General features: G+C 55.3%; 1 protein-coding gene across 1 annotated transcript in view; it reads right to left on the reverse strand.

Annotated features, from left to right (window-relative positions):
• PCGF3 (polycomb group ring finger 3) overlaps window positions 1–13,817 on the reverse strand; it is a 62,021-nt gene that overhangs the window by 24,401 nt on the left and 23,803 nt on the right. The window contains exons 2-7 of the mRNA XM_008018196.3: window positions 13,291–13,329; window positions 12,849–12,989; window positions 10,826–10,943; window positions 9,586–9,682; window positions 7,334–7,389; window positions 457–567 (exon numbers count right to left, since the gene is read on the reverse strand). Of these exons, the coding sequence (XP_008016387.2) occupies window positions 457–567; window positions 7,334–7,389; window positions 9,586–9,682; window positions 10,826–10,934 (373 nt within the window). The 5' untranslated portion in view covers window positions 10,935–10,943; window positions 12,849–12,989; window positions 13,291–13,329. The remainder of the gene's footprint in view (window positions 1–456; window positions 568–7,333; window positions 7,390–9,585; window positions 9,683–10,825; window positions 10,944–12,848; window positions 12,990–13,290; window positions 13,330–13,817) is intronic.

Genomic DNA, 13,817 nt, shown 5'->3' on the forward strand with positions numbered 1-13,817 from the left:
GTCCATTAGGAAAATAAAATGTCCTCAAGACATGAAAATCTCTTGTGATACACTCAGATCTGAACATACCATTCCCTTTACACAGAAACCAAACCATTATTTTGCCATTTTACAGTAAACCAAGCCAAGCCAAGTCTCAGGAAGTTCACCTTCCACTACTTTTTCCACAGGCTCTCCGACCCCTGACCTCTGCCCCCCAGGCACTCTCAGGGGGCCCTCCTGCTCTCCCCTGCTGGTCTCACCCCTCCAGGACCCCCGCTTCTCCCCTCTGCCCACATTCCCACTGGTACCAGGAGTGAGGAGGAAGGCCTCAAACCCTAACCTCCCCGCACCCTCAGGTTCCTTCATTTTCTCCCGAGTACGTGTGGGAGAGCCTGGCAGACAGTGCCAGCTCTTTAAGAAAAGGCCTCGTGCAGGGATTCCTGGGGCTTCTCGATGGGCACGCAGGGCACTCACCATTCCGATGGGAATCTAAGTGCTGTTTTGCAGAGCAGGTCTCCCCCTTGATGTCTCCAGGCACCTCCATGCCCAATTTGTGATAGAACTCCCTCTGCTTTCTCATTTCCGCTACAGAAAATCAACACACAGTCGTTAATCTTACACAGGCAGTGGATTATATTAAACTTCTGTTCATAAACATCACATAAAGAAAATTACGGATTTGCATTATGAAGTTTGAAGGCTACTAATAAGAAAGCAGCAAATTAAGACTGGGATGTTTTCAGGGCTCAGCACAGCAGGAGGTGCACCCCCCGGGCACCCGCCCCACCAGCCCACATGGGACGCTGAGTCGCAGGCCGGCTGCTCCAGGCCTAGGACAGGCATGGAGCCCAGGAAGCCCAGCTGTGGGACTGTCATCCCCACCTCGGCCACCGCCTGTGAGTGTCCAGTGTCGCAGAACCAACCATCACTGGGGGCTTGATAAACACTGTGGCCACATGGGTGCCGTGTCAAACATCATTGCTGACCTCACAGCTGAGCCAGTGAACTGCCTGGACGCCGGCAGCTCAGAGAATGAACCTGCCACTGGGTTCTCCCCATGCTTCTGCGTGGTGGCAGACCCTGCCAGCTCACAGGCACCAAAGGCCACCATTGAGGAACCCCAAGAGAGCCCTCGAGGGCCCGACAGCCCCGGGGACCATGTGTCCCGGGTGCCTGAGTCCACAGCCTGCTGCGACGGCTGCTCACAGCTATGGGCTCTGGCGCCACGTTGCCTGGCAGTGGGTTAAGAGTGCCCCCCGGTGTCTGTGGCCACAACCACAGGCACAAATTCCAGGGAAGAGACTGCCCGACCACAGACAGGCATCCTCCTCCTCACCCACACCTGCCATTGGGTCACTCCAGCTCGAGGCAGTCAGCATGCGGCCTCCGCTGGTCGGACCAGAAGAGGACTGACCCTCCAGGGATGGCCAGCAAGAGCAGGCCAGAACCTTGCAGGTTCCAGGGAAAAGCAAACGGACTCTCAGCAAAGGCCCCCTAAATGTGACCTTAAGTTCACACCCAGGCAATGGAGTGGACGACGTGGGTCACTGCTCAGGAACACAGTAGCCTAGGTAGAGAGAGGAGGGGGCCCCGAGAGCCTGGGCAGAGAGAGGAGGGGGGCCCGAGAGCCTGGGCAGAGAGAGGAGGGGGGCCCGAGAACCTGGGTAGAGAGAGGAGGGGACCCCGAGAGCCTGGGGAGAGGAGGAGACCCCGAGAGCCTGGGCAGAGAGAGGAGGGGGGCCCGAGAGCCTGGGCAGAGAGAGGAGGGGGGCCCGAGAGCCTGGGCCGAGAGAGGAGGGGGGCCCGAGAGCCTGGGTAGAGAGAGGAGGGGACCCCAAGAGCCTAGGAAGAGGGGACCCCAAGAGCCTGGGGAGAGGAGGGGACCCTGAGAGCCTGGATAGAGACAGGAGGGGACCCTGAGGGCCTGGGTAGAGAGGGGGGACCCCGAGAGCCTGGGGAGAGGAAGGGACCCCAAGAGCCTGGGTAGAGACAGGAGGGGACCCCGAGAGCCAAGGGGATAGGTGTGGCCGGCCTCAGGTGGATGGAGTGCTGGAGCTTCACAAGGGAAATGCTGAAAGATTAGCCTGGACAATCTGAGAGCAGCTTGAAAGAGAATGTTTCCCTTAAATAATCACATCCCAGCAGCTGGAAATGGAGGCCTGGAAGACGGGGGCTGACAGCAGGAGGCTGTGCCCATCAGTCTCCAGAAGAGCTGTAATGGGAATGACAGAAAGGTCATATGGGTCCACGCAAAGGAGAGAGCCCCATGGACACAGTGGAAAACAACTCAGCTTCAGACCTTTGGCTCTAATTTCCATTTCTTTAATTTTCACCTAGAAGAATAAAAAAGGATTAAAAATAGTAGCACTCAGTGTCAGGTGTATAGAGGCATCCAAACATTTATTGGGGCCGGGCGGGGGTTCACACCTGTAATCCTGGAAGTTTGGGAGGCTGAGGCGGGTGCATCACCTGAGGTCAGGAGTTCGACACCAGCCTGGCCAACACAGTGAAACCCCATCTCTACTAAAATACAAAAAATTAGCTGGGCATGGTGGCAGGTGCCTGTAATCCCAGCTACTCAGGAGGCTGAGATAGGAGAACTGTGTGAACCTGAGAGGCGGAGGTTGCGGTGAGCTGAGATCATGCCACTGCACTCAGCCTGGGCAACAAGAGTGAAACTCCATCTCAAAAGTGATTGAATGAATGAATGAATAAATAAATAAGAGCTCACTGTCTCCGGACACTGCTTTTTAGCCATGGCAGTCCAGCCTGATCTGATGAGCTCACTGTTGGCACAAGGCTAACGAATCAGACAACTGGAAGCTTACTCTGATTACAGCCGTATTTCATTTTCACTTCTGAGAGGAAATTCTGCTGTGATGAGACATTCCATTTTAAAACTTCAGTATTTTCTAAATACTGTTTTCCTGTGAGTGGGGAATATTGCTGGTGTCTAAATACTGCTTTCCTGTAAGGGGGGATATTGCTGGTGTTGAGTGATGACTCCATCATCAGCTGTTTGCTCTCGGCATAGCTACAGTATCACGGATGACAAACTCAGTGCTTTGCCATCAACAATGGCAGTTCAACAACAAAACAATCCACAGTTCACTGTGGCTTCAAAGTACAACCCTGAAGTCCCCTTTTTTCCTTTCCTTGTTCTGATGTGAAGGCCATGCGGTGGGTGTGAAAACGTGCCGACGCGGTGATGATGATTTCCAGCCAGGGCGCACAGAGAGCTGTTCAAAGCCACCAGCAGGCAGGCAGCACACGCCCGGCGCACACTCAACTGCACCACGGACGGGTGAAGGCAGACCACCGCTGAGCCAGTGGGGCCAGTTCCAGACTACGCACCATGAAATTTCAATTCTTAAATTTTCACATCATAAAATACGATGCTTTTGATTTTTTCGGACTATTTAAAAATGTAAAGAAACATTCTTAGCTCATGGGATCCTCTTGCCTCGGCCTCCCACAGTGCTAGGGCTACAGGCATGAGACACTGTGTCCGGTCCCCACGTTTCTAAAGCAAGAGGTGACAGGCATGTTCAGGATCCGTGTAGAGAGAACTGGTGCGCACGAGCCCCACGGCCCTCCCCAGGAACGGAGAGGAGCCTAGAGAGGACTGGTGAGCACGCAAGCCCCACGGCCCTCCCCAGGAACGGAGAGGAGCCTGGCACACCAAAGACTACGACACGCCCACCAAGTGAAAGAGCCCAGAGTGGGCAGAAACTGAGAACGGACACTTTGATAGGCCGGGCATGGTGGCTCACGCCTGTAATCCCAGCGCTTTGGGAGGCCGAGGTGGGTGGATCACGAGGTCAGGAGATTGAGACCATCCTGACTAACATGGTGAGACCCTGTCTCTACTAAAAATACAAAATATATATATATATAGCCGGGCATGGTGGCGGGCGCCTGTAGTCCCAGCTACTCAGGAGGCTGAGGCAGGAGAATCGCTTGAACCCGGGAGGCGGAGCTTGCAGTGAGCCGAGATCGTTGCCACTGCACTCCAGCCTGGGTGACAGAGCGAGACTCCGTCTCAAAAAAATTAAAAAAAAAAAAAAATTTTATAAAAACAAAAAGAAACAACAAACCACTAAAACCCTAACCCCACCTGTGGTCTAGCAGGGAACTCTCTTCCAGCAAGCCTCCACCACGGGCGGGACGGGGACAGTGTGGAGGGCCTGCCTGGCGCCCAGGTGGGAGAGGCTGCACCCGGTCGGCGTCTCCTCCAAAACAGGCACCTGGACCCTCAAGGGCTGACGCCTCGCCTCACCTCACCACTGCATCCTTGCAGCTAATGCGCATTTCAGGAAGAGGCCTCTGGTTGGAGAAATCAGGTTTACGATTGTCTGCCCCACAGATAAAACCAAACAAATTGCAAGTAGCCTCCATCAAGAAAACAGGTGCACTGCTAAGAGTTTTAAAGTTAGAATCCTCCTTCCTAGAGCCACAAATGACTGAAAGTTTGAGAAACAACAACAAAAAGAATATTGACCCAATGGGAAATACGGTGGCCAGAGAGAGGAGCTTGTCAGGGGGACGGCTCGGGGCCACCGTGCCCTGGGGGTGTGAATCTGGAGCACTCCGGAACCTCCTCCCTCTCGACTTCTTCAGTGTAGACTGGAGTTGGCAGCATCCATGCTGGACAAGAGCGTGCTGAGGTGGACGAGAACACACAACTTGCTCCAGGCTGGACACACTGTGCCCTCCCTGCACAAGCTCAAGTTCCACGGGAAGGTGCCACTGTGCACGGGTCTGCTGGCCTTGAGACACCACTGTCCCCTGAGGAGGAACCCGGGCTCTCGGGCAAAGAGGCAGGGCACCCGAAGGAGGAACCTGGGTCCTCGGGCAAAGAGGCAGGGCAGCCCCAAGAGCCTTGTGTCCTGGACAGGGACCACCCAAGACCCCGGGGCATGAAGAGGCGCCCGCTGGCTGCAGATGAGGACTGGAGCATCAGGAAGGACACGAGCACGGCGCATGCAGAACACACAGGTCAAACCCCTGACTGCAGAGGCAGGGAAACCAGCTTGCTGTTTTGAACACAAATGAAGGAAATAGTTTTTTTTCAGCCCTTCCTACACAAAATGGACCAAATAGCAAAGTGTGTCTTTCTGGTTTTCTGGAAGCACTCCAACTAACACACAGAGACGGGTGATGGAACGGGGCGGCATGCAGATCTCAGTGCCACCCTCCTCAGCACGTGGACAACACCTGCCCTGAGGGACTCCCAGAAGCGGGCTTGCCAAAAACACAGCCGGAATGCGACCCAGGTCTACTGCCACAGGACAGCCCAGGACGATGGGAAGGCAGAGGCAGGAGGGAGCCAGAAAGAGGCCCGTGAGTCAGTGGCATTCTCTGGATCCTGACTGGAATAAAAACAGGCTGGGTGTGGGGGCTCACACCTGTAATCCCAGCACTTTGGGAGGCCGAGGCAGGAGGACTGCTTGAGACCAGGAGTTCAAGACCACTCTGGGCAACACAGCAAAACCCTATCCCTACAAACAATTAGCCAGGCATGGTGGTGCTTGACTATAGTTCCAGCAACCCGGCAGGCTGAGGTGGGAGAAGCACTTGAGCCCGGGAGGTTGAAGCTTCGGTGAGCTGTGATAGCACCGCTGCACTCTAGCCTGGGCGACAGGGACTGGGTCTCAAAAAAATAATAAAAAATAAATAAACAACCACCAAAAACCACAGCATTTATGAGACAACTAGAAATGTCCGCGCTGAGGGACTATTTGGTTTTAAGGAATCTCCACCATTTTCCTAAATGTTATAAAGGTATGTGGTTATGAGCTTTAAGAACCCTTATCTTCTCGGGATAGTACTGTACCCTTTACAGATCAAAGGCCATGGGGCGAGGCTGAGGGAGCAGTAGGTGCAGCAAAGCCTGGAAACTGCTGGCAGGGGGTGGGGGGGTTACAAAACTCGAGGTTCTTGCCCCAATCCTGCCCACTGCTATGCGTTTGAAACACTCCAGTGCAAACTTTTTTTTTAAGACAGAGTCTTGCTCTGTCATGCAGCCTGGAGCGCAGTGGTATGATCTCGGCTCACTGCAACCTCTGCCTCCCAGGTTCAAGCGATTCTCCTGCCTCAGCCTCCTGAGTAGCTGGGATTACAGGCACCTGCCACCACGTCTGGCTCATTTTTTTTTTTTTTTGTATTTTTAGTATTTTTAGTAGAGACAGGGTTTCACTATGTTGGTCAGGCTGGTCTCAAACTCCTGACCTGATGATCCACCCACCTCGGCCTCCCAAAGTGCTGGGATTACAAGCATAAGCCATTGCGCCCGGCCACTAATGTTTCTTAAGGTGTCAGCACTGGTGGGGGTCACAAAACTCAGGGTCCTGCCCCAATCCCACCCACTGCTACGCGTCTGAAACACTCGGTGCAAACGTTTCTTAAGGTGTCAGCATTTTACTCGAATGTATCCTTTGCCTTTTCCCAGGACTAAAAAACTTTCAGATATTAAAAGACTAATTGTTTCATCTACGTTTACTCAGGAAATCTAAATTCTTCCTGCATGAATGAACTCTGTGAGTAGGGAAAGAAACCTCTTAACAGTGTGATTCTCTGGGTCACGCATTAAAGGTGAGATACGATTTCTATGGATCTGGCATATTCAGCTGCGTTTTGAATTCTAACCCTCTTCTGAGATACAGTGAGAACCAGCCCAAGTGAATTCTCAGCTTCTCTATCCGCCTTTGAAAGGTCTGATGAGCAGAATGCCAGGACAGCCCACCTGGTGCTGACCTGGCCCCTCCTTGGCCTCCTTCCTGGTCGCCAGCGGAGGGCCACCACCACTGTGCGAGTGTCGGGAGCCAGGGAGCTTTCAGCCGAGTGATCCCCAAGCAACCGATTTCCACTTGCAGGGTATTTGTACTACCTGGTATTTCTTTTAATTCTAAATGAAATTTGACTTTACAGTGAAGTTTTTCTAGAAACACCAGCTACCCGCTCTGCCAATGTGCTGCTCCTCTGTTGTGGGGAGGCTGGTGCTGTGGGATGGGGGGAGGCAGGTCTGGGACAGGAGGTGGGGCCCAGGAAGAAGGCAGGGTCCTGGGCGGGGCAGGAGCTGCATTGAGCCCTGGGGGTCCCATGCACTAAACATGTGATGCATACTTGTGAATAAATACAGAGAAGGGGTAGAAAGATGTCTACGCATCCTAGACAGACAAAAGAAGAGACCAGCCAAGGAGATAAAGATGGGCTGAGAGCAGGGATGAGAAGACAGTGATTCGACCAAAAGGAAAGGGGCCTCCCATCCGAGAACCAAACTTCCAGGAGAGCAGCAGCTGCAGAGGCCAGCCTGGGACCTCAGAGATCAGCGAGACAGTCGGACACTCACCTTCTTGGAGGCCTGGTACCAATTTGTAAACAATATCTTGCATGGTTCTGTCATGACTGGCGAAAGAACAGAAAGGTGGAGTTAGCCAGAAATGTTAATTCTATAATTCTTGTACATTTTCCATTTAACAATATCAAAGTTCAGAATCACCAGTCGGGAACTCTGTTGGAATTTTACTTCTAGTTTACAAATGAAAAAATGTTTGTGTCACCAAAAGCTATGTATGACTTGAATTAATGCATCATTTAATTTGGGCTCTGGCTGCTTACATTCGAAATAATGACAGATAAGGTTATTCTGGGAACCCGTGCTTCTGTCTGCCGGACACCCCAGGTTTCCTGTGTCCCGTGCGCTCAGGAGACACTGTCCCTGCAGACACCCGAGGTCCCCTGCGTCCCGTGCGCTCAGGGGACACTGTCCCTGCCCCTCCCACCAACTGCTTCCTGGGGTATCCTGGTCTTTGTGGGATTTCCACTGAACAGAGGCCTTTCTAGAATGTTTCCAAATAATGTAAAGAAAAGTCTGTAAGAGTTGGGCGCGGTGGCTCACACCTGTAATCCTAGCACTTTGGGAGGCCGAGGTGGGCGGATGACCTAAAGTCAGGAGTTTGAAACCAGCCTTGCCAACATGGTGAAATCCCATCTCTACTAAAAATGCAAAAATTGGCCGGGTGCGGTGGCTCAAGCCTGTAATTCCAGTACTTTGGGAGGCCGAGACAGGTGGATCACGAGGTCAAGAGATCGAGACCATCCTGGCTAACACGGTGAAACCCCGTCTCTACTAAAAAAAATACAAAAAACTAGCCAGGCGAGGTGGTGAGTGCCTGTAGTCCCAGCTACTCAGGAGGCTGAGGCAGGAGAATGGCGTAAACCCGGGAGGTGGAGCTTGCAGTGAGCTGAGATCCGGCCACTGCACTCCAGCCTAGGCGACAGAGCGAGACTCCGTCTCCAAAAAAAAAAAAAAAAAAAAAGCAAAAATTAGACAGGCTTGGTGGCAGGCGCCTGTAATCCCAGCTATTCGGGAGGCTGAGGCAGGAGAATCGTTTGAACCCAGAAGGCGAAGCTTGCAGCAGGCTGAGATGGCGCCATTGTACTCCAGCCTGGTGACAGCGAGATTCCATCTCAAAAATAAATAAATAAAATTTTAAAATAATAATAATAAAAATAAAAGGGAAAAACAAACACATCGGCCTTTCCTCCTTCAAAATGTGTCTTCAGAATTATCTCTACTACCCTCTGTGGTATGGGGAGCATTTCCCTTCCTTTGGAGCACAAGTCTGTGTGAGAACCACATGCTCCACCTGGCTGGCCCCTTGGCCTCCTGCTCACGTCCAGGCCAGAGTTGCCTTCTCCAGAAACAGTGGCTGGCCCAGTGGTGAGTCGAGGCTCTCTGTGACCCTGGGCAGAAGAGCGTGGCACAGGGAGACAGATCCCGGCCATGTGCCAGGGGCAGCAGGGCCAGGACCACCTGTTCCACGGCAGAAAGGTGGAAGGTGGATCCAAGGGCCAGCTCACATCAAATTTAACTTCAGCAAATTCTGCATGAAACTCATGACATTCAACCTGGGTCTTGACAGTTCTCCAATGATTTAACTTGACTAAGTGTTTTTTCTCTTTTTTTGAGACAGAGTCTTGCTCTGTTGCCAGGCTGGTGTGCAACGGCACAGTCTCCGCTTACTGCAACCTCCGCCTCCTGGGTTCAAGCGATTCTCCTGTCTCAGACTCCCGAGTAGCTGGGATTACAGGCACACACCACCACGCCTGGCTGATTTTGTATTTTTAGTAGAGATGGGGTTCCTCCATGTTGGTCAGGCTGGTCTCAAACTTCCGACCTCAGGTGATCCGCCCGCCTCGGTCTCCCAAAGTGCTGGGATTACAAGTGTGAGCCACCGCACTCGGCCTACTTGACTAAGTATTGATGGAAATGTATCTGCAGGCACAGTCTGGGCAGGCCTGGCAGTGTGGCCTGGTAAGTGCTGGACCCAGGTTCTTCGTGTGCAGCTCCTGGGGTGCCCTTGGTCAGGAGAGGCTGCTGCCAAGGCAGGATGGGGGTACAGCACTATGGCCTGGGAAGGCCCACACTCACAGAGACGCCTGGGGGCACTCACCCCACATACTGTGGCCTGGGAACACCCACGCTCACAGAGACTCCTGGGGGCACTCACTCCGTACGGTGGCCTGGGAATGCCCACACTCACAGAGATGCCTGGGGGCACTCACCAACGTACTGTGGCCTGGGAGGCCCACACTCACCCGATGTACTGCAGGGGGTGGCTCTGGTGGATCACGATCCTGCAGGTGGGGCAGGTGTTGTTCTCCTCCAGGTACTTCACCAGGCAGCTCCTGCAGACTGTCATCAAAGCACAAGTGTGTTAGGAGAGAGTCCAGAGCCAGGGTACCCACCCCACCCATGTGCTCCACTGAACACGGGCATCTCTGAGCTCATTTTTTTGCAGATGCTCACTGCTGTCCTCCTTATGGCTCTTGGCTTCTGAAAGGAAACATCTTGCTGTTCTGGTATCAGAAGCAATGAGAAAGTTTTAACTGCCCTGTCAATGGGCTTCCTCAAAGAGGCAGAGTTAGGATTTAAGTGGGAAGAAACACTTAGAATGGGGAGATGATGCTCAAAGGTGAGAGAGCTGTGGGTCATCAGAACATGGGCTAATATAGATAATTTTACAATACTTTGTCCTGAAAGATGACAGTATCTTCTATGTACAACTAGATAAAATGAAATGAAAATAACCTAACATAAAATATGCTAACCAATATCTAAAAATACGATTAACGTTAAAGTCAAAATTCTATCAACTTGGCAAATATTTTATTTTCTAAAATGAGAAATACACAAGCATCACTTGTATTGTAAGTGTACACTTTATTTTAAAGATCCTGTTTAAGCGAAATGCTCCTCAGCCATCAAGAGACGCACACAGTGGTCGTCCACACCAGCAGGGCCGCCAGCCATGAGGCCTCATGTTAGCACAAGAACTGAGCCTCAGCCTGACCGATGACGCCTGCCCGTCAGCTGCAGCCACACTTAGAGAAACACCCAGGTCAAGCCCCAGTTGTGAGTCCTCTAACACCAACGCACAGGCTCATCAGGTGTGAGGACACACATCCAGTGTGAGGAGCATACTGGCAGGTTCCCCTTTGAAGGATTTAAGGAGCTCCTTCGGAGATGTGGAAACCGCCAGCAGTGAGCGCCGTGTCACAGCGGCCACTGGCCCTACTGCTCAGTGGCAGGAGCGTGGCCTCTCCTGTGTTTCGCTCTCCTAAGTGAGGCCTCATCTGCTCTGAAACCACTCACAGGACCTTTAGTGTAAAATGACTTTTCTGACTTATCCTCAAGATCCTCTCTGCCCCTGGTCCTGGGTCCTGCTTTTGTCGGGGCTTGAGCTCAAAGCTCGTGGTAAAACAAAGGCCAAGGTTCTGAAGAGCACACAGCTGGGAAGGGCACGCCCTCCCTGGGTGGCCTGGGCGGGGCACGCACAGGTGTGCAGGCACTCCGTCACCGTGGTGGCGTCGATGAGGTACCCACTGCACAGGCGGCAGGTGATGTGGGCGTTGATGTCCCACAGCTTGATCTTCCTGGTCAACATCTTTGGCTTCTGCAAGACAAAATGCGATTAATTGACACCTGAAACTCTCCAAAGCCTTTCATCCTTGGCTTAGTTCTGACAGCGGCCCTCCGAGGAAGACCATGCAGGCTGGGAGGAAGGTGCAGGCCCCGGGCAGGGCGGCAGGAGCCTCCTGGGCTCACTGGGTCCCAGGCTCCCATGTGCAGGGCACGGTCAGCAACCCAGTGTCTGTGTGCGCTGGGATAAGGCCACCTTTTCAAAAGCCCCCGGCTCCCCCGGCACTGGCTTCTCTCTGTGCCTGACACCCCTTCCTCTCCTCCCGCAGTGAAGACTGAGGAGGGTCCATAAAGCTTCAGAGAGGCAGGATCCCGGGACCCTCTGTCGGTGAAGGCGGAGGGAGCAGGAGGCGCCCGCGAGGGCAGAGCTGCCGGATGGGATGAGGATGGGCAGGCTCTGGGCACCTGGACCCTGTGCGGCTCACAGCGCGGCCCCTGGGCCCAGTTTAGAGTCTGGGCTGTGCGCCCTTCCCCCTTCCTCCCCATTCACTTCCGGGCCGGCGCCGCTTCCACGGGGTGTCCCGAGGCTGTGTCTCCCAGAGCCTGAGGCAGCACCGGGCAGGGGCCGCGTCGCCCCGGGGCCCCACTCTACCCTCGCAGGGCGGGCACAAGGCCAGGCCACAGTGGCTGGCGGAGGCCCTGCCTTGAGAGCTGCCGCAGCCGCTCTGCTCGCCCACCAGACCTGCGCCTTCAGGGAGGAGACCCCCGACGTCACCGCACACCGGCAGCAAGAGAGCAGGGCCGCTGCGCGGGCGGAGGCTGGCGGGGACTCAGGCTGGCCGGGGTGCACCCCACTACTGGGAGTTCGCTCCCCAGACCTTTCACCAGGAAAGAAGCAGGCACGAGTCTCCCTCAGTGAGGAGGGAAAGCCGCGACCCAAACTGCTGCATGCGTGACACCACTTCCGTCATCACCGCCACCAAGAAGCCCAGCCTGGAGCTCTCTGCTGAGCCCCACGCCGCCTGCTGCAGGCGCGGGCCTGGGGGTCCCACGAAGCAGCCGAAAGCTGGGCTCATCCAGGGGTCACATGCCTGTGGGTGAGGCCTGTCCCCGACCACTATGCCACCACCTTTACGCCTGCGGTCCTCACCTGGTCACAGAGACTTCCAAAGTCAAATCCTCCCCTCCTCCTCCCTGTGGGGCTGTGAGGTTCGGGAGACCTGATGCGCACTGAGGACAAGGAGCCTGCCCAGGAAGGGGAAGGGAGACGGAGGGGAGGGGGGCGGAGCCCCGCCCTGAGCCCGAGGACCACGCTCCCCCAGGAGGGGAGGGGAGCCCCGCCCTGCGCCCCTGAGAACCACACCCACCTGGGAGGGGGAGCCCCACCCGGCGTACCTGAGGACTACGCCCACACAGGAGGGGAGGTGAGCCCCACCCTGAGCCCCTGAGGAGCACACCCATTTGGGAGGGGGAGCCCCACCCTGCGCACTTGAGACCACACCCACCTGGGACGGGGAGCCCCGCCCTGTGCCCCTGAGGACCACACCCACCCGGGAGGAGCGAGAGAGCCCTGCCCTGTGCCAGAGGATCTCCCAGTGCTAGTCAACTGCCTCACAACTCACTGGGCAGAGGCCCCAGGCTGCGCCCCCACACAGCACTGCTCCTCCGCCACACGCCGTCCGGAGGGCACCCAAGTGAACCAGTGACGGAAGGAAACCAGCCCTCTGCACCCCGCGCTGCCATCAAGGCCTGGGCCCTCCACAGCTGGCTGGATCTTGGACTCTTACAGGAGGGGCCAGGAAAACTCGGCAGTGAACCGTGAATGCTGCACCGTGTCCTGACCCGCCTGCTACTCATGATCGCCCGCCCTCCCCACAACAGGCAACAGGGCTGGACAAGGAGTCAGCAGCACCCCCGGGGTCGGGGACGTGGGCCTCACCTCCGCTAGACGTCCGCGTGTCCGTCCCTCTGCCGGGGCATGGAGGCTTCAGGCCAGCACTCCCACGCGACGCTGCCTCCTGGCTCCGCACGCGGGCTCGCTTCTGCACCCTCCTTCCGGCCCTGGCTCTTTTTCCATTTTCTAGCACAGAAATGGCACCTGTTAGTTCACTTCGTGTCGTGGCTGTGTGACTGCCACAACTCCGCCATTTAGACTAGAACTCGCAACCAAGCCCCACCGAGCAAAAGGCGGAATGGGGTCAATCAGAAGTACTGACCGCGAGAAAAGCTAAGGACCCACGCATGGCTCCAGCCTGTCCTCAGAGCCGGCGTTTAAGAGGCGCTGCAAGGCATGGCGACCACATGCACAAAGCGTGGTCTCGGCAAAGTCCGGCAGTTCACAGGCGCGGAAAGAGGAGGGCAGTCGGCCTACGTGCACTTACCTGAGCACGACGCCTGGGGTCCCTGCTACATTGTGACGCCTGCGGAGAAAAAGCACAACAGGGTTACCCTTGGACTGCAGGCGGACGGCCCCCACCCCACCGCGGTACCAAGCCTTGCTCGGTTACACTGGTCTGTTCTTTGCTTAAAATAAACGAAAGTTCTTCAGGGACCTGGGAGGCCCAAGGCATCAGAGACAGCAGGAGTGGGCACGCGGCCCACGGGGGTGGGGGGCAGCTGGGGGCCCCATCATGCTGTTTTGGGCCCAAGAGGAAGCTCTTGGGTGGAAGCTCCCCGGAGGAGGGGTGAATTTTAGGGGTGATCTGCGGAAATGCAGGGCCTCAGGGGCAAGGCAGTGAGGGCCGGGTCCACGAGGCAGCACGAGAGCGCCGCAGTTCTGCCGCTGTGCACAGAGCGCTGTGTTCTTTTTTTTGAGACGGAGTCTCGCTCTGTCGCCCAGGCTGGAGTGCAGTGGCCGGATCTCAGGTCACTGCAAGCTCCGCCTCCCAGGTTTACGCCATTCTCCTGC

Source organism: Chlorocebus sabaeus, chromosome 27 (assembly GCF_047675955.1).
Source record: "Chlorocebus sabaeus isolate Y175 chromosome 27, mChlSab1.0.hap1, whole genome shotgun sequence".
NCBI lineage: Eukaryota > Metazoa > Chordata > Mammalia > Primates > Cercopithecidae > Chlorocebus > Chlorocebus sabaeus.